Source organism: Moschus berezovskii, chromosome 1, assembly GCF_049115385.1.
Source record: "Moschus berezovskii isolate FMDL1 chromosome 1, NW_MosBer_1.0, whole genome shotgun sequence".
NCBI classification, from domain to species: Eukaryota; Metazoa; Chordata; class Mammalia; order Artiodactyla; family Moschidae; genus Moschus; species Moschus berezovskii.
Window position 1 is genome coordinate 133264766 of NC_142460.1, and position 21585 is coordinate 133286350.

Sequence of the window (21585 nt, forward strand, 5' to 3'; positions counted from 1 at the left end):
TCATTCGTTTGCTTATGCTTCCCAGGTCATCATTTCAAAGTGCCCACTCAGATGGAAATGACACCTGTCTCCCTCTTCATTGGTAAGAGTTTTTTTCCTCCCTTGTGACTTGCTTTGAGACTTTTCATGCGTTGTTAATAAAAGAGAAAGAGGGATTGAATACACTTGCTTAAAGCAACTTCATATTAATCTACATTCCATAAGATAGATCTACTCCCAAATCGACAGTTGAAGTTATTAACTCACAGACTGAAAACTAAAGAATGTATTTCTAAAGGTGTTTGTATGTTGCAGTATAAGGTGTAATTCTGGGAAGAATCTATTGTTTAATGCTATGTTATTTGTTTCCAGATTCTGTTAGAAGTTGTGTAGCAAAGCTGTTCTTCACTTGTTCCCTGAAGGGTCATTACTGCCTCTACAGTAAATCCAGTTTTATTCTCATCAGTCAAGAACCTCAGCCATGGATCCAAATCATGTTCCTATTTCAGCAGGTATGTATAATTCAAGTTCAGCATGGCTCCTTAATGAGCCAGGTATGAGTTTATTATCATTTTTACTGAATTGCTCTTTGACCAGACTAATATGCAAATAATAACAATGCATACACATTTCATTAGTAATTTTTAACATGGATTTTTTTCTATATTTTAGGATAGTTTCCTTATAAAAGGCCCTAGATTAGTAATCAGGAAGACAAGCCTATTATTATCTTGAATATTCTTTCGCTCTAAAAAAAAAAGAATAAATGGGAAAATATTTTTTGTTCAATGATAACAACAAAAAATCACTTACTGGGGGTGGACAGCTTTCCTTATGGAGAGCTAGCCATTATTTCCCAATCTCCAAATTACTCTGGAATCAGCATATCTTTTTTGACATTGTTAAAACACTGGAATGCCACTTTTCTATACAGAATTTATATAGAGAGGTAAAGCTACATAAAGAGGAGTTTAAACAAGGAAGAATTTGATGCAAAGATTTATCATCAAAAAAAGATTCTTATTTGGAAATGTTTATCTTTAATGTATTAAACTTTCAATAAAATTTGAATATAGATTACAAAATGTTAGTAATAGGAGGAATCTTAGACATCATTTTTCCAAATAACCAAATTGAAGGACAGAACTCAGACTGCCTAACTCCTGACCCAGTGGTCTTCACTTGTGTTTAAAACCAAATGGGGGTTGCAGGCAGGAACAGAGTGGGTAGAGGCAGAAAAATGTTACAAATGTTACAAAATGTTAAAAATTAGGCCAGGTAATAATATGTTTGTTTACTTCTATTAATAAAATATTTCTGTAATAGTCCCAATGAAAGTCACTAATCAGATAGTTACGTTTCTTTATAAAATGGGGCAGGCTTATTAAGAAAAAAATGAATTTTAATGCTGAATGTATCATAGTTGTAAAGTGGAACTATAATAATTAAGAAAGAAAAGAGACAATTTAGACATGGCTCAGGGATACCATCTTTTTCTATCTGAAGTCTCAAGAGCACTTAATCATATCTTATAGAGAACAACTCATATTTTGATATGAATCAAATTGTATATGAATATAGGGACTTCCCTGGTGGTACAATGGATAAGAATCCACCTGCCAATGCAGGGGACACAGGTTTGATCCCTGGTCTGGCAAGACTCCACATGCCTGAGAGCAGCTAAGCCCGTGGGCCACAACTACTGAGCCCACCTGCCACAACTACCAAAGCCCACACACCCTAGAGCCTGTGCTCCGCAACAAGAGTTGAGAAACCACAGGAACAGGAAGCCGTGTACTGCGGCAGAGAGTAGCCCCAACTCCCCGCAGCTAGGGAAAGCCCGAGTGCAGCGGCCAAGACCCAGCACAAAAGGAATTGTATATGAATATAAAAAGCAGCATTGATTTTCTTCCTTTTCCTGAAATAAAGACCTTCTTCTACTTTACTAATGTTTTTCAAATAGTTTTCATCAGTGATTTTGTACTTGGTTTCATCTTTGGCTTTATTCTTCACAGTTGTCAGTTTGAAAACAGACCAAGAAAGCTTGATTTTATCTTTGCCCCTTCTGTCTTATTTTATTGACTGAGTATGATTCTTTGTTTTTCTCTTTGAGCAAAATCACCAACAAACATCTGTTTATGCTACTTTTTTTTTCTTTGTTCTTTTTACTGTAATGTTTCCTTTTTTTTTCTACACCTTTGATACTGTGTGATCTGGATGATACCTGACTTTGGGATAACTAAAAATCATATCTTTGACCTGATAGTTAGAAACCTGTACTAGCCTAGTATGCTGGGCTAGACTCTTTCCTTTCTCTGTCAATTTACAGACTCATGATGGAATTCTCAAATTAAGAGATTCCAGTCTAAATGGACCTCTTTGGAATGATGATTACTTAAATCTGGTCCTGCTCTTTTTTAAGTGAATGGTCATATGCTGTATATGTTTCTGATAATAATCAAGAAATTCCCAGATGTATACACACTTTGGGTTTCACATTAATCTGTTCTTGGCTCTTAACCTTTTTAAATCTGTGGGCAACTTACTCAGGGCATAAGATCCTCCACCTTTTCCCACTGAGTACCTAAAACAGTTCATGTGGAAGAGGATAATAATGAGATTTTTCTGGAAAAGAATTGCTATTCACTTACTAAATAGAAACAGACTTTCTAGAGAGTCTCGTAAGTCAATATTTGGACAGTCATTGACACTGAAAATGGGATTTTATAAGCCAATATCATTATTTTATTACACCTCACACATAAAGGATAATATATATTATATACATTATATTGTGTGTGTGCATGTGTGTGTAATTGTGTGCCTTTATGTTCTGTATGTTTTCATAAAATTATTTCCTTGAATTGAGACACTTCTCACATTCTTAGGTATAACATCACATGTAAATGACTGTTAAACACGTAATTGATTAAACATGCCATCTAAATTTTCCTTTGAAATTTTTATTTTCATTGATTTGAATGAAATATATGTAAATGTAATTTTTTCTTATGTTAACAATCTTACTGTCCAAAACTTAAAATATCTTAAAGCTTTAAGAATATTCAGCCATTATACACTTTAGGACTGAAAATGTTTTTGTTTCCCCAACCCTTCCTTACATTGTTCATATCTGAGCAATTGAATAATGGACCGTTGGTTATTTAATGTCTATTATTCATTATTTACTCTGTATAAATAAACTTGATGTATGCATGCTGCATGCTAAGTCGCTTCAGTTGTGTCCAACTCTGCAACTCTGTGGACTGCAGCCCCCAGGCTTCTCTGTCAATGGGGATTCTCCAGGCAACAATACTAGAGTGGGTTGCCATGCCCTCCTCCAGGGGATCTTCCTGACCCAGGGATCAAACCCATGTCTCTTACGTCTCTTGCATTGGCAAGTGAGTTCTTTACCACTAGCGCCACCTGGGAAGCCCTAAAAAAACTTGATATTTGTACTCTAATTTTATATTTTAATTCTCAGATCTTTGAAAAATAAATATAAATATTTATATTAGCCATTTTCCAATTAAGTAACATCCTTGAGAAGTGATTGATATAAACACTACCTTACAAAAGTTACGCATATTTATAGAAATCAATATCAACTGTCTTGAAAATGCTATTTAACAAGTTAAATTTTCTGTTAAAAAAATAGAAAGCATGAAATGTATTGTACATTTGATCTTCAAAATAGATTTCTCTGTCGCTTTATTTAAACCATTTTTAAGTTCAGACCAAGACTAACAGTGCTTTGCAGCCATCAAACAATATTGTTGGGACAAGAGATAACAGGTCATGTTTCTCTCATGAATGCCCTTTCAGAGCCTGTTTCCTGAGCCGTTGTCCATTCAGAGTCGTTCTGTACAATTCCTCAGAGCTCTATGGGAGAAGACCCGGGCAGAGGGTGCTCACAGCTTCGAAACAGCCATGATGGAGTCCATATTCCCACAGCAGAAGGTAAATGCTTCTTTCCTGGCACATGTTATTTTTAGCCAAGATTCAAGATGAAAGAGTTTGCTTTTTCTTAATGGTTCAATTTTTCCTCTTCTTTCCTTTCCTTTCTTTTATTATTATCAGAAGACACTAAGTAATGATTTACATGTCATGCTATAGTGGATTCAGGACCTAGTGATATCAGTAGACAAAGTCACTGCCTTTTGAGGCTCCCAGACTGACATAATACAGCCCACTCAGAGCCACACAGTAATGGAAAACATTTTACAGACAGACTGAAAAGGAAAGAGCAATTGGACTCTAGGTTCTTTGGGGCTTTTCATTTCTTCCTTGCATACTTCCTCTCATCACCTTACCCTTTGCTGTCACCACAAAGTTAGAAATGGAAGACAAGATGAACAGGAAGGAAGACAGCATGGTCAGGGAGAGAAAGAACTCTGTTGAGGCAGGCATGGATGATGTGAGTTAGAGCATTGTAGGAGTGTGGAAATATGGGCATCACTCTCAGGACACAGCTCCAAGTCCTCTGTGACCGAGACCTCCTGAGCAGGCCCTCAAACTGGGAAAGGACCAGAATGTGGAACCATGCCCACCCATCAATAGAGTGAAACTGGAAGTGGATGCTCACTGCTGTGATCTCATTGAAAACGGTCACAGGCCTGGGTACGGAGAATAATTGGAGGAAACCTGGCTGGAGACAGGAAGACTGAAGGAAGTGATCGCTGTAGTCAGGTAGGAAGTGAAGGCCTGAACCGAAGCTGGAAGTTATAGGAAGAGGATGGATTCAAGAGGCGGTAAAGAAGCAGAATCAACAGGACTTGATCCCTGATAAGGAAGATGGAAGAACCAAAAATGATTCCAGGTGTATCTAGGGCCAGCGGATAATGGCACCATCTTGAAAAAGTTGACCACAAAGGAAGCTAATGTGGAGGAAGAAGATAAATCATTCTGGTTTACATATTTTGAGTATGAGTTATTTGTGTAGATAACCAGGTGGTGATGGTCTTTGAATTACCAGTGTGGAACTTAGGAAGAAAGCCAGAACTGGAGATCTTGGACTTGGGTGTCAAAGATAGCACTTGATGTCATGACAGCAGGTTGGATCACTCAGGGAGAACATGGCTAATGAGAATATAGAATGGTTATTGATCTCTCTCTTCTCATATTCAGAGAACCTAATTATCCTTATTTTGCTTTCAAGAAAGCCCATTGAAAATCCAATAAGCATTGGATGCTTACTGATGAAACCAGAGATTCTAGGAGTGTATGATCTTGGTCTTTGTCCTTGTTTTACTATTGATAAGGGGAGCAAACATACTAATATTAAATAAATTCAAAGTATAAACAACTAGCAAATTAATACAGAACTGTTATATTGTGAAACAAACTCAATACCTCTTAAGTGCTATAGGGTTGTGAACAGATGAGAAATGGTTGTAATTAATCAAAAGTTTAGTTAGTATGGTATGTAAGACACTGAAACTACATTCTATTATTGCATCACTATTTTTGACTTTGGTTTAAGAATTAGATACGTAGTATTAAGAATACAGGAAATCCCATAATTGCATCGATGCAAAGTAGAATGGAATTCTTTCCTTATTTCATGCAAATTTTAAACTGTTGCATCATGTTTAAAGACAATGCCTCAGATTCTTAGAAATGTTTCTCTGTGAGCTGTATTTTAACTAGAGGGAACTAGTAAATTAAAACTTGGCAGGCAGCATCAAGTCCTAAGAGATTGGGAAAAAAACTTGGCAAACCAGTTTTGTGCATGCTCACAAGTATGCTTATTCATATTTCTTCTATTTCATACCAATAAATATTCCTCTAGGGAAAACTTAATTGTAGAACAAAATGTTTTAGAAATTTCAGAAGTTTTATAATTTGGTTTACTCATAAGTATTAGAAAAAGCTTTGACATCTGGAATGTACATTATGTGGCAAGGTCATCAGCCCAGGTATTTCCCAATCAGATTGATTTTCAGCTATCTTTATTTTATGAAGTATTCTTCTCATTAAATTCAAAACAGCTGTGAGAATGGTCCAAAGTCTGTTTTCTTGTCACCACCTGTGCCAGTCTGTACGCATACTAGTGATTTGAAAATGATGGGCAGGTGTGTATCTGTTGCTGTGATAGAATTACATTCAGTTCAGTTCAGTTCAGTCGCTCAGTTGTGTCCGATTCTTCGCGACCCCATGAATCACAGCACGCCAGGCTTCCCTGTCCATCACCAACTCCCGGAGTTCATTCAAACTCATGTCCACAGAGTCGGTGATGCCATCCAGCCATATCATTCTCTGTCGTCCCCTTCTCCTCCCGCCCCCAACCTTTCCCAGCATCAGAGTCTTTTCTAGTGAGTCAACTCGTCGCATGAGGTGGCCAAATTGCAGCCAACTAAACTCAGGTATTGGAGAAGGCAATGGCACCCCACTCCAGTACTGTTGCCTGGAAAATCCCATGGATGGCAGAGCCTGGTAGGCTGCAGTCCATGGGGTCACTAAGAATCAGACAGTCGGACATGACTGAGCGACTTCACTTTCACTTTTCACTTTCATGCATTGGAGAAGGAAGTGGCAACCCACTCCAGTGTTCTTGCCTGGAGAATCCCAGGGATGGGGGAACTTGGTTGGCTTCCTTCTATGGGGTCACACATAGTTGGACACGACTGAAGTGACTTAGCAGCAGCAGCAAATTCAGGTATACAAAGAAGGAAGAAACTTCTGAGAAAATACCTAAGTCTCTGGAATATAATTCTCTGGAGAGTTTGTTATTGAGAATTTTTTAAATAAAATCTTGGAATTTTAGAACTGAAAATCAACAGTAAGATATCTATTAAATTGCAAACTGCTTGAAGGCAAGGATTGCACTGTTTTTACCATTATATTTCCAGAGTCACACAGTGCCTGACACATGGTAGGCTCCCAATAAATAATAAGGACCAATTGAATAGGGCTTCCCAGGTGGTTCTAGTGGTGGTGAATCCACGTGCCAAGGCAGGAGATGCAGCAGACTGGCGGACTACAGTCAATAGGATCACAAAGAGTCGGACATGACTGAAGTGACTTAGTACACATGCGCACATCAACTGGATAAATAAATAAATCCTATCACTTTCCAGATGTTGCAATTGGAAGCATAGGGACTTGTCAAAGATCACGTACCTCCCAGGGGCAGAGCAGGAGCATGAGCGTACACCATGGTGACATGAGGGCCATCACCAATACTGTGGGTTTTCTCTACTCTGTGCTTGTAAGATTACAATTCCCTGCATCTTGAAGTAAGCCTTGGACATGTGACTTGCTTCAGCAAATGATATATAAAAAGGGATATGTATCACTTCAGGCAGAAGCTTTTAAGAACCACTTTTAAGAACAAGTGCTTCTCTCTTCATCTTGCCTCTCTTCCCCTACGATGGAGATTACAGAAGCAAATGTTGATATTGAGTGGCCAGAAGGATGGCACAGCCTGCAACTCCAAACTCCCACACAGAAGACTGCTTCTCTGGAGAGTTACCCAGACCCGCCCTACACACGTGCGTGCACGCGCGCACACATACACACACTTTGCACAAGGAAGGAACAACCTTCTGTTCTGTTAAAAACTACAGTCTTTGCATTTGTTATGGGTGTATAACGTACCTATCTTTACTAGTTATCTTGGTTTTAAATAGTAATAAAAACATTTTTTAAAACCTGGATTAATGGATAGATATGCTCTTCCCCTGGCTAGGAGCACTGATTATGCAAATGGAAATTACTCTCAGATTATAAATATAATTTATTTCCAACCATAATAGCAACAGAATTTCTTCATGGAGTTAGACAAACTGATACTAAATTTGAGAACAAACAAAACAGTTCTGAAAAAGAACAGAGAGGAGAACATTTTTTCTATTAGGAAGTGAAAATTTATTGTAAAAGCACAATAAGATGCTGCTGCTGCTGCTAAGTCACTTCAGTCGTGTCCGACTATGTGTGACCCCATAGATGGCAGCCCACCAGGCTCCCCCGTCCCTGGGATTCTCCAGGCAAGAACACTGGAGTGGGTTGCCATTTCCTTCTCCAATGTGTGAAAGTGGAAAGTGAAAAGTGAAAGTGAAGTTGCTCAGTCGTGTCCGACCCTTAGCGACCCCACGGACGACAGCCTACCAGGCTCCTCCATCCATGGGATTTTCTAGGCAATAGTACTGGAGTGGCTTGCCATTGCCTTCTCCAACAATAAGATGAGGGGATGATTATTGCTACAGGGATAAATGAATAGTAAGGGATATAGAGTCCAGAGCTAGTTCCAAGAATATGTGCACACTTGATAGATGGTAGAAGGGAGATTTCCAATCAGTGAGGAGAAAATAAAGTGTTTCAAAAGCAGTATAGGGATATGTGATTTTTCCAGATTGAAAAGATAAAATTCAATGCTGCCTCGACACTATCATGAATAAATTAACTCCAAATAAAGGTCTAAATGGAATCAGTGGAACTTTACAACAATTAGACAAAAATAACAATGGTTGTCTTTATGACCTCAAGATAAAAATTTAAGACCTAAGTAAACAGATCATAAAGGAAATATGAATAGATTTGACTACATAAAAAGCTGAAATTTCTGTATGACAAATTACACCATAACAAAGTTAAAAGGCAAGCATAACAGCATAACCTGGGAGAAGTTATTTAAAATATGTTTAACTGACACAAGCTCTCCTACACATCAGCAAGGAAGAGACAACCAACCCAAGAGAAAACTGGGCAAGATACATGAACAGAAAATTCACTGAACAAAAACTCAAGTGGCCAAAACACAAGGAAAGATGTTTAGGCTCACTAAAAGTCATTGAAATAATTGATTTAAAATGTCAAAAATGAAGTACCATTTTACAATGATCAGACTATCAAGAATAAAAAATTGTGGCAATAAGGTTTTGGCAAAGATATAAAAAGATAAGCATGTTCATATGAGACTATCTACTTAAGTAAATATCAGGTATATCTACTTAAAAAAGAAAAAGTAATTAAAAATACATAGCAATAATTAGATTCATAAATGACAGCTAGCTAACAAGGGGGTTGAGTAACAAGGGGAGGTGTACACTTCGCAGAAGTGTTCATTGCACTTATAACTTATCAGAAAAAAAGCTATAGGCATTTCCCCCCACAAAGGATTCCCCCTAACTAGTTAATTAATAAATCCGTCGCCTCACATATTTTTATTTCTTCTTTCTTTCCTTCTTTCTTCTTCCTTCCCTCCCACCTGCCCTCCCTCCCTCCTTCTCTCTTTCTCCCTCTCCTTCCTTCCTTTCTCTTTCTTTCAATGAGAGCATTTAAGTAAGAAATGCTCATTTCTTTCAACCAGAAAGTTTTATATTATAACATGTAAAATTGTTATGTCCTAAAGAGGGCTTAAGACAAATTTACCTTTACAATGCTTTTTAAAGGGCAATCTGGCAGTAGCTGGTTATACTTTAAATTCATGTACCCTATTATCTTGAAATTCCATTTCTAGGTGTAACTCGCACATACTTGTACCAAGAGAACATGTCAATTAACAGAAGTAAACTGAACATTGCATCAAAAACTCAGGAACAATGCAAATGTTATCATTAGAAAGATGGAGAAAAATGTCATGGTATAGTCATGCGATATAGGCAGTGAAACTGAATTCGATAGACATATGGGCAGTAAAATGGAATAAATATTAAAAACATAATATTGATTTTAATAAGCAAGTTGCAAAAGTATGACATGAATAGTATGATAGCTTGTGTAAATTTTTAAAACACACTAAGCAGTATTAGGCATTATTTATGTGTGCATATACTTGTGATAAAACTATAACAGCATATTTATAATCTCACAAAATTCATGATGGTGTTGCCTCTGGAAAACGAGGAAGGGATGGGAAGAAGGGAAATGTTACTGGGAAGGAAATTAAGATCTCATGTAATTTTGTTTTTAAAAAATCAAAGGCAAAATATTACCATTTGTTAAATTTGGCCCACAAGGTCATGGATATTTGTTACATTATTCTTTGTGCACGCCTTTCTTTCTTTCTCTCTTCCTTTGGATTAAACCTGTAAATAATGTCTAACAGTAGAGGACTGACAGATTTGACTATAAAAACATGAGGTTTATTAAAAAATCTGTCTATATAGTAACTTGAAAATATGTGTAATAAATATGAAAGACAAGTTTAATATCCTTAAGATGCTATGAATTCGTGCAAATCAATAATCACTGAACCTAAGACATGAGCAAATAACTCAAAGGAGACTTTGAGTGCAGAAAAAGTATTCAGCCTCATTACTAGTCAAGATTTAAAAACTGAAGTTAAGATAACAGTATTCTTTTTAATTCATTTTTTAAAAGACAGTAATCAGTTCTGGCTAGAGTTAAGGGAGTTTAGATACTTTCACACATTTCTAGTCAGTGTATAAATTATTTCAACATTTCTAAAAAGGCAATTTAGCAATGCAGGTCAAGAGTCTTAAAAATATTCATATCCTTTAACACAGTGATCCTACTTCTAGGAACCTGTTCTAAAGAAATAATCTGAAATGTGTACAGAACTTAAGATACGCACATCAAAAAAGTACTGGGGAGTAATCTGTAATAGCCTAAATGTCTCAGTTCAGTTCAGTTTAGTCGCTCAGTCCTGTCCAACTCTTTCCGACCCCATGAATCACAGCACGCCAGGCCTCCCTGTCCATCACCCACTCCAGGAGTTCACTCAAACTCATGTCCATCGAGTCGGTGATGCCATCCAGCCATCTCATTCTCTGTTGACCCCTTCTCCTCCCGCCCCCAACCCCTCCCAGCATCAGAGTCTTTTCCAGTGAGTCAACTCTTCGCATGAGGTGGCCAAAGTATTGGAGCTTCAGCTTTAGCATCAGTCCTTCCAATGAACACCCAGGACTGATCTCCTTTAGAATGGACTGGTTTGGTTGGCTCTCCTTACAGTCCAAGGGACTCTCAAGAGTCTTCTCCAACACCACAGTTCAAAAACATCAATTCTTCGGTGCTCAGCTTTCTTCACAGTCCAACTCTCACATCCATACATGACCACTGGAAAAACCATAGCCTTGACTAGACGGACCTTGGTTGGCAAAGTAATGTCTCTGCTTTTTAATATTCTATCTAGGTTGGTCATAACTTTCCTTGCAAGGAGTAAGCGTCTTTTAATTTCATGGCTGCCATCAGCATCCGCAGTGATTTTGAGCCCAAATAAATAAAGTCTGACACTGTTTCCACTGTTGCCCCATCTATTTCCCATGAAGTGATGGGACCAGATGCCATGATCTTCGTTTTCTGAATGTTGAGCTTCAAGTCAACTTTTTCACTCTCTTCTTTCACTTTCATCAAGAGGCTTTTTAGTTCCTCTTCACTTTCTGCCATAAGGGTGGTGTCATCAAGTGTGCAAATGAAAGTGTTATATATGTATGCTATTAATGTGTATAATAGCACAATATAGTATATTTTCTAATAACTTATATGATTAACATATAATTTACAATGTGTGATATAATAATATGTATGTCTGAAGATGAGACAAAGTAACATGTAGGCATCCATCTATATGGAAGAATATCAAGAAACCATGAAAAATCATGTTTATAAGAAACATTTAATGACATGAAACAATACTTATGTCAGATACCACATTGCAGGGTATAGAACTGTTTATATGAAGAAGATTATTTGGAGATTTGCCCATTAAGACAGCCAAAAGAAAACACCAGGCTCGTCTGTCCATGGGATTTTTCAGGCAGGAGTACTGGAGTGGGTTGCCATTTCCTTCTCCAAAAGAAAACATACCAAGATGTATTAGAAGTGGTTATCTCTGGTGAATAGGATTAGCTATCATCTATATTTTGTCTAACTGTCTATTTCTTTTACCAGCAAGGAAAAAATATTATTACAGAAGTACCCCCCTTTTACTTATATTGCTCTATGTAAGGAAATGTAAACGAGCAGTTTATTTAAGAAATAAAGAAAATTCTATTTTACTGGGCAGGAACTAGTGATGCAGCATTATTGTATAGGCTGTGTCAAAGGTATTGGTCCTTAATTTTATAAGAAAGGAGGAAATATTCATTTATGTTTTCAGTAAATAATTAGAGTGCTTACAATTGCCACGTAGTCTTCTAGGTGCTGAGGAAAGGGCAATGCCTTTAAAAATACATAATCAGAGATAAGAAAATTCCATTTTAAGATAACCAACTCTCATTGTAAAATAAAGATTTTAGGGAAAGGGCAGAATTTATTTAAGAAATGAAGAGAATGGCCTCTGTGGAGGAACTAGAGAGTCTATTAATAATTTCATTCCAGGGCATGTTTGGCTGGCTCTTCAGAGGGAGCATAGCTGTGATTATCAAAGGACCAGACAGTTCACAAAGCTGATGAGGGGATTGCTGAAGGGCTGGAGTGTGAGAGAGGGGTCACTTTTATTGACACACATGTTTGAGTTCCCAAAGTATGAAGAAATTCCATATGCCATAACAATGAGGTCTCAAAACTATGCCCATTATAGAAACAAAACCAAAAATTTAAATTTACTGCTGAAATAAAATGTGCCCCATGTGGCTAACATTTGGAGATTTGTTTTCAGTCCACATTGCCACAAACACACTTGACAGTTCCCAGGGTGTCAAAGTATAAATAAAACTAAACCTGCAATTCTGAGTGGCACAAAAAGAGACCTTCTGAAGCTCCCAAAGGCTTAGAGTTAGTGTTTTGAGTTACTGTGTTAGCATAGTGCTTGAATAAATAAATACATAAGTAAGTAAATAAATAAGGAATGGACTTATTATATATAGACTGTAACTTCAAAATTTTCCTAGAAATTCAAGTCTATATGGGTGATATAAGTGACATGTTCTCAAAGGAGAACAGTGTGAACCCAGATGTCTGAGAGAGGTTAGCTGTGTTGAAGCTCCCCTTGGGAGCAAGCTATATAGTAATAGGGTAGATGGGAATTAGGTTTGAGATTTCAGAAGTCCAGATGGGGTTGGAGCCTCTTAGGCTTTTAGGCTATGAGTTCAGAACCAGAAAAACTTAAGCATTATCTAAGAAGCAAAGGGGAGGTAAAGTGATACAAAGAAGGTATGAATAGGCTCAGTCACTCTGTCTCGTCTGACTCTTTGCGACCCTATGGACTGCAGCCTGCCAGGCTCCCCTGTCCATGGTATTCTCCAGGCAAGAACACTGGAGTGAGTTGCCATGCCCTCTTCCAGGGGAACTTCCTGACCCAGGTATTGAACCAGTGTCTCCTGCCTTGACAGGTGGGTTCTTTATCACTGTGCCACCTGGGAAGCCAGAGCAAGTGGTAAATCCAGTGGTTATCAAGTAAACTCCATGAGAATGCAAGTCCTTACAGGAAACTGCAGGCCAGGGGATTGGGAAGGCAGATTGAGGGTAGAATGTGGATGTAGATGCCAAGTTGGGGAGATGGTGGGCTTTAAAACACAAGGTCTGGGCTTTTAAAAGAAAGGGGAAAATGCTTCCATGTAGAAAATAACATGAGCAGTAACATGGAAGAGACAAAAGATCACAGACATATCACGGTAAATATGACTCAGGTTCATTCATTCAGTTAAAAATATGTTTTTGCAAATGCCTGTTCTATGCCAAGCACTGTACAGAGACCGAACCTAAACAACCACGCACTGCCACAGGGAGACAGGTGAAGTACAAGTAAACAGATACACAATTTCCACACTGGTAGGTACTAGACAAACATTAATGCCTGAAGGAAGACATGAAGGATAAGGGCGTTGGATGGATGATCAGGGAAGTCTTCTCCAAGCTGGTGACAGAGATGTCCTGGTAAAGAGAGCCTATTTGCACAAAGACTTAAAAAAAAAAAATCACAAACCAACACACATACAAAAAGAGGAAGAATTACAAGAGAAAGCCAAAACCTTGGCGTGTTAGAGCATTCTCCTCCAAGTTTAAATCACATTCCATCAGAAAAATATATTTGAGGGACTTCCCTCATGGTCCAGTGGTTAAGAATCCACTTTGCAATGCAGCAGATGCAGGTTCAATCCATCCCTGGTCAGGGAACTAAGATCCCACATGCCTCAGAGTGACTAAGCCCACTCACTGCAAACAAGAGAGTCTGCAACCACAGCGAAAGATCCCACATAACATAATGAAGATCCCATATGCCACAGCTGAGACCCGACACAGCTAAAGAAAGAAAGAAAAATGTTTTGAGCAAGCACCCTCCATGCTTATTTTTATTTACTTATAAATTATATTCATGTATTCATTGGGCTTCCCAGGTGGCTCAGTGGTAAAGAATTGGCCTGCCAAGGGGAGATGGGTTTCATCCCTGGGTTGGGAAGATCCCCTGGAGAAGGAAATGGCAACCCACTCCTGTATTGTTGCCCGGGAAATCCCATGGACAGAGGAGCCTGGCAGGCTACAGCTCATGGGGTCACAAAAGAGTCAGGCACGACTTAGCAACTAAACAACAACAACAAATTACACTCATTATTTCCATTAAAAAGTATACTCAAAATTAGAAATTGTAAAGGAAGAAATGAAAAAGAAAGTGGAAATTCTGTTTTCTCCTTCCCATATAACAGTGAAGGTTGTGCACATGTAGGAGTCAATTCTCTCCCATTCTACAGCTGTGGAAGAAGTGTAAGGGTCGGGGGGAGCCAAGTAAACAAAAAGAGAGTGAACACTAAAGGGGTGAAAGCTGGTCTGGGGGGCTTTACCACTGGCCTTCCAAGCTATGGCAAGGAGTTTAGATTTTATTGCAGTCTGTGGGAAGTCACCCAAGAACTTGAGCAGTAGATATTACCCAGCTTTTCTTCGAAAGATCACTCACTGGGCTGTGTGGAGACTAGATCAGATCAGAAAAGGGGAAAAGTAAAATCATGGCGATCACTAGGGAAACTATTGCTAATCTAGATGAGAGAAAAAGAGTCATTAAAACTGAGATGATCCTGGGAGGGATAGAAATAAATGACACATTTAATATAAATGTTGAAGGTAAATGACTCAGGTGTAAAGGTTGGGGAGACTTTTGAACACCTTACATTTAAAATGCCTGTGAGATGTTCCAGTGGAATTGTTTAGTGGGCAAATGGGGAATTGGTTTAGGCCAGAAATATAAATGAAGGCATTGTTGGCACAGAGATGATGAAAGCCATGGGAAGAGTAAAACCATCTGGGATGAGAACACAGAGAGGAAAAGGATCCTATTCAGGACGAAGTCCAGAGAACAGCCAAGAAACAAAAGAAACACAGAAAACTTAGAGGTCAGTGATCTCAAGAGAGAGTCCAAGGAAGAGAGAAAAGGGGATTGGGTGGAATTTGGCAACCAGATCAAGGAAGGTAAATACAGATAAGCATCCATCCAAATTGGCAACTTAGAGCAGTTTTAATGGAGTTTTAAGAACAGGGTTCAAACAGGAGTCGACTGAAAATTGAGAAGTGAAGAATGAGGAAGGAGGCATATTAATAGAACATGTAGGGAGCTGTTTTAAAAGCAAGGTGCTGCGTGGGCTGGTGATGGAGGAAGTCTGGAAATGGGATGGAAGATTAGAATGGAAACTCCCAGAGCACGCTTGTAAGTTGTTGGGATGAAGCAACAGAGAGGGTGAGAAGGATGAGTAGGAGAGGAAAAGGAGCTGCACACAGACCCAGGTCCGTTAGTGGGTTTGGTGCCAGGGTGATGAGTGAGTTCTTTCTTGTGGCCTTTCATCTTTCTCGAGGAAATAAGAGCTGAGGCCATCAACTGAGAGTGGAGTTGGGGAAGAAGGAGTGGAATGTAGGAGATGTAGGGAAAGAGAAAATCTACAATGAAATTCTCACAGAAAGGAGCCGTGATCTTAACTAGAGAAAAACGGCAGGACTGTCTGGCAACAAAGAAAATCCCTTTGGCTTCAGAGAAGATAGATTTAAGTTAAAACAGACAGATGATTTCCCCGGCAGTGATCAGCTGTTCGGGGGCTAAATTCATCCACCCTTGGCCGTTTGTCTTTTGGTTGAGTGTTAATGAGATGGTGAAAAGTTTCAAGGTAGGGTGGATCTGTATCTGAGAAGATAGAGGGTAAACATGCAGACTGGAAGAAAAGACTTAAAACGCTAAGAGGAAGAGCGCACACCTACGAGACTCCATTTGAGAGATAGAAAGATTGTCTTTAGAGCCCAGAAAAAAGCAGTTATTTTCTTCATGCCTGCATGCTTGCTAAGTCACTTTAGTTGCATCTCTTTGCGACTCTTGGACTGCAGCCCGCCAGGCTCCTCTGTCCATGGGATTTTCCATGCAAGAATACTTCAGGGGATCTTCCTGACCCAGAGATCAAACACATATCACTTAAGTCTTCTGCTTTGTCAGGTGGGTTCTTTACCGCTGGCACCATCTGGGAAGCCCAGTGTTCTGTTCTTCCCCTTGGAAACAAGGGCATTAGCTCATCCATGAGCTCCTTGCCAAGGTGAAGGCAGGCAAACAGTGGCTGACAGGCCAAATGAGGCTGATTATGATCATGGCCATGTTTACACCATGCTCTGTGCATAAGGCTTGTGACACTAGGAAGCATTGGGAGAGTATTAGATTAAGCATGAGATAAATTTTTATCACAATTTATCTAGTATCAGTGGACTCACATCCTTCTAGTAGAGCCATATAATAGTTCATCTGGGATTAACACGATGAATTATAAAAGGAGAGGCTTGGAGGCAAACAGACTCCTTGAGCACTGACATGTCCTCTGGAACTTTTACAAGCAGGACTTTTATTGATGCCTTAGGACCACTGAGTTTGGAAATCCAGCCAAATTCTAAACTTTGCCTCCTTAAATACTGTCTCTACCTTCATTTGGATTCATTTTTTCCCCTTAACAGCTATATATTATAACAGTCCAGTTGAGCCCCTTATATAAACAATTCCATACATACCAACTCATTATATTAAGCAATTGTACCATTTTGTAAACACATTAAACCTAAGTGACAGTTCCATTCACTATTTAAAAACTAGAAAATCATTACCCTTACACTTGGCTATTTAATACACACTATCAGTATCTCCCTAACCACCATCCACACATACTGTGCTTATGTCATACATAAGCTTTTTTTAAAGAAATTAAAATCAACATAAATATTTCCTGGGTTTAGTTTGAATCCTGGCTGATCACGTGTATTGTGTTTCCTTCGTGTTTCACAAGCCAGACTATCCTATAATGAAGCATGTCAACTTTACTACTGTAGCGAACATTCCTTCACAGTCAGCCAGATGTTCTGCATCAGTAAGGAAATTAAAAAAATAAAAGAAACCTTCAGAAAATAGTTAACGAAATAACTCTATTCCTAGGGGGACAGAGGTATGCAGTCCCTCCGAAATGTCTGTTCTAATCCAATAGTGGTTTAGGTTCTTTTCTTAAATAATCGGAGCACGAGTACAGTCTTTTCCTTTTCTGCTTGACGCTTTCATGGATATTGTGCCTACAGACACTGGGCACCGAGCTAGCAGGAAAAACAGCACCAAGCAAAGTGGAAGCATGGTCATTTGAAGCTCAGGATCTGGGCTTGAATCCTGGCTCCGGCACTTGCCAGTTATTTTATCTAAGTCCTCTCTGCCTTATTTTCTTTACCTGCAAAGTGCAGGAAACACAAGTACTCAGTTCACTGGGGTTTTGTAAGTTTTGGGAGACATAATACATGTAAAATCCTTGAACAGTGATTGAGACATAGTGAGAGGTCAATAAATGGAAACTAGTATTATCTTACTGTACTTCCTCTGCAAGACCTCTCTCTGCAAAATGAATAGCAAAGCTTTCATCTTTTGAAAATGAGCTTTATTTTCACAAAAGTCAAAAATGTATCCAGGCCTCAGTCTGTTATAAAAGGAGACTTGTTTTTGTTCAGTCACTAAGTCATGTCTGATGACACCGTGGACTGTAGCACACTAGGCTTCTCTGTCTCTCATTATCTCCTGGAGTCAAACTTATGTCCATTGAGTTGGTGATGCCATCCAACCATCTCCTCCTGTATCACCCTCTCCTCCTGCCCTCAGTCTTTCCCAGAATCAGGGTCTTTTCCAATGTGACAACTCTTTGCATCAGGTGGCCAAAGTATTGGAGCTTCAGCTTTAGCATCAGTCCTTCCAATGAATAGTCAGGGTTGATTTCCTTTAAGATTGACTGGTTTCATCTCCTTGGAGTCTGAGGGACTTTCAAGAGTCTTCTGCAGCAGCACAGTTCGAAAGCATCAATTCTTTGGCACTCAGCCTTTTTTATGGTCCAGCTCTCACATTCATAGATTTGGGGCTTCTCCAGTGGCTCAGTAGTAAAGAATCTGCCTACAATGCAGGAGTCGCAGGAGATGCAAGCTGGACCAGCCTTCTTTATGGTCTAGCTCTCATATCCGTACATGACTAGTAGAAAAACCATGGCTTTCACTATACAAAACGTTGTCAGCAAAGTGATATCTCTGCTTTATAATATGCTGTCTAGGTTTGCCATAGCTTTTCTTCCAAGGAGCAAGTGTCTTTTAATTTCATGGCTGCAGTCACCATCTGCAGTGATTTTGGAGCCCAAGAAAATAAAATCTGCCACTTTTTCCACTCTTTCCCCATCTATTTGCCATGAAGTGATGGGACCAGATGCCATGATCTTAGTTTTTCGAATGTTGAGTTTTTAGCCAATTTATAAAGGAGACTACTCAAACTTAATAATAGTTTCCAGGTTAAAAGCTGGGAAATTACTAATGTAATGAAACTTTTTCTTGTGCGGTTCATGAATATACTCTGAAAACAGTTCCAAAACATACTTCTAAAAATGTTAAGAGCAGTGGTTGTGTCACTAAGATGTGAGTTGTCATCCAAGTTTGAGACTCATTTCTAGATTAAATTCTGGTATTTTTTAATGTAAAAAAATCATAACAATTAGATACCTTAATACTAGACATATCAAGAAAGAAGAATCAGTGGCCCTATTGGCTTTTTTTGTTTTTTAAGCAAAGTTGCATGTAGATTGGCAAACTTTTAGATCTAACACATTACTCTCTTCTTAGAGATCACAGACTGGAGTAATCTTCGTATTTATGATTTCAGTAAACAAATATTTCCTAGAATCTAATTATTTTCAGTCCATCTTTGCATTTTTGTACTATTTTCAATATAATTTTGTGTTCTTAATGGATACCAGTCTGAGGAGAAGGAACCTTTTTTTAAGTCCTCTGCTAAATACAGTCCAGAGTACCATTTGATGCTTCATTCCAGGATCTGGTAAATCCTTGCACAAGGTAAATCCTTGGTAAATCCCCCTTGTAACCAACCCAACTGCTCACACTTTACATGAGCCCCTTTCTTCGTGGTTTTTCCCTAGAGCTAATGGGAACCATTAGAACACCCTGATTCCAAGGCTGGTTTCACTAATTCTCAGACCTCAGTGCATCAGACTCCCCAGGGGAGCTTGGGAGCTTGCAGGTTCCTGGGGCCTCCACAGGTCTTGCAAGGGGTACTTGCTGGGTGGGCCTGGGACTCTGCATTTTAGACACATGATCCAGGAGATTCTGCAGCAGGATGCCCCACCATCTACTCTTACAGCAACACCAGAAAAGAGGCAAAGGCAACTGGAATCCAGTTGACTTGGCTTGAATCACATCTCTATCACCAGCATACTCTGGGAATCTGTGCAAATTGGTTAACATCCCTAAAATTCACTCACCTCATAGGATTGCTAGGAAGGGAAAGTGAGATGATGCATTTAGTTAGTTAAACACCCAGCAGAGCACTGGCAGAGTAAGTGCTCCATAAACAGCACCTATAAAACCATGACTTCATAAACTTCCAGACTGTGGTTAAATCACCTGTTTAGTTTTCTCTTTTGGGATTTGTAACAATTTAGATATATTTATGGCTCTGCTTTACATTTGTTCCATTTTCACCCCTTTCATAAGAACTGAGTGCTCCGGTCCGTGTCTGAGCAGGGCTCGGATACCTCATTATAAACCTGCGTGTGTGTCTAATTACTCCCTGAACGGGCACGCCTCCCTGCACCCTTTAGTCTCAGCATCTCATTAGAGTGCTCCATTTGCCACCTTGTTATTTCGCATCTCCCCACCCAGGTCCTCTTTTGTTTTCTGTTCCTCCTTTCAGTCCTCACATCTTCTTACACCCATTTCTTTATTCATAGTATTAAATCCCTCCTTTTATGCTTGTCATTATTACCTCCTTTCTGCACAGCTCATTACATCCCTCCATCTGTGAACCTCATTATGCCATTTCATTTGTATCTCATTACTCCCTCGTCACGCACATACTATTAGCTCCTCCATTCATGCATGGCACTGCATTCTCTCTCTCTGCTGCTTATCACAACCTACCCTTTCCACCCGCCCCCATTTAATGCTTCCATTTATAAATCACATTACATCCCCGCAAATGCCTTTATCTTTACACCCAATCATTTATGCATCTCATTACACTACTGCCCAGGCACATTTCTATGTGCATTTCTATTTGTACATCTCATTATGGCCCCATCAGACACGCACATGTCATTACCTGCCTCCCCTTTCAGATGTTCATGTTGCATTGCATCTTTTTATGTTTGCATCTCATTACACCCTGTACTCCTAGGTTTGACAACAAGCTAACAAAAACAGACAGATAAATATGTTACTTGCTTTTAGAAAATGAATATGTTTTTCATGCACCTAAAGTCAATGTTTCTTTAAAAAGCCATTCATTTCAAAAAGATTTACATATATTTATCTAGCTAAAAGGCAAAAAACACTGTCTTCATGCATAAAAAGGAGCTTATCTTACTTTGTTCATATCATCATCATTATCACTACTTTGTATTATTTCTCTACAGTTTACAAAGTAGTGGAATTACCCTGTATTGATTTGTGGCAACAGCTCGCTGAAGGAAGCAGCTTAAGGATCACAGTCATTGTACAGACTGAGAAGTACATTGAGAGAGCATAGAAATTAAGATATTTCCCAGGAATTGCCAGTGAATGACACTAGTAGGGCTCAAACTCAGATCTTCTGGCTCCAAAACCTGCATTCGTTATACCATCCCACTGTGCAGAAAAGAACCTTCTTTCTAAGTTTCACTTCTGTCATTTAATCCATTCAGTGATTTAGATTTGGTTTGTTTTCTAAAACAAAAGAGTAGAACCTGTTTCAAGCACTTTGCATTTCATGTCTTTGTCTCCGAGTTTGAAGAGCTAGATTAAAAGAAGCTTTCATGTGGAGCCCCCCAACAAGAATGGATGCAAAAAATCAGGAGAAATAGATGGTCCTTTAACAACCTTCACCACCAAGGCCAGCCTCACACAAGCTGGATGAGGAGATTCCCTCTATGAGGGATTTGAGGGGTAGCAAGGAATCTCCCACACACATGCAGAACCTTTCTTCCTCACAGATTTTAATCCTTGCCAGTCTATTTGATTCACTGAACTGTGTTCTCTGCCTCACTTTTATTTTTTATTAAGTTATGTAATAACTGACATTCAGGGAAGCACAGAAAGATGATATCCATTCCTACCACAAGATAGAAGAGATGTTTACATTTCCTTCCATATTTACTTCAAATATTTCCCTTTATGGAAAGGAAATACCGCAAATACTCTCCTGAGGTTGGTGTGTATTATTTCCATGGTGCCTCAAATGGTAAAGAA

The 21585-nt window shown here is 38.9% G+C and overlaps 1 protein-coding gene across 14 annotated transcripts in view; it reads left to right on the forward strand.

Annotated features, from left to right (window-relative positions):
* Positions 1–21585, forward strand: part of VEPH1 (ventricular zone expressed PH domain containing 1) — a 326186-nt gene that overhangs the window by 202782 nt on the left and 101819 nt on the right. For 11 of the 14 annotated variants that reach the window (XM_055410995.2, XM_055410978.2, XM_055411004.2 and 8 more), the window contains 3 exons: positions 26–82; positions 352–491; positions 3805–3939. In XM_055410995.2, the coding sequence (XP_055266970.2) occupies positions 26–82; positions 352–491; positions 3805–3939 (332 nt within the window). The remainder of the gene's footprint in view (positions 1–25; positions 83–351; positions 492–3804; positions 3940–21585) is intronic. The other 3 variants (XM_055411008.2, XM_055411078.2, XM_088839553.1) reach the window with 1 other exon arrangement.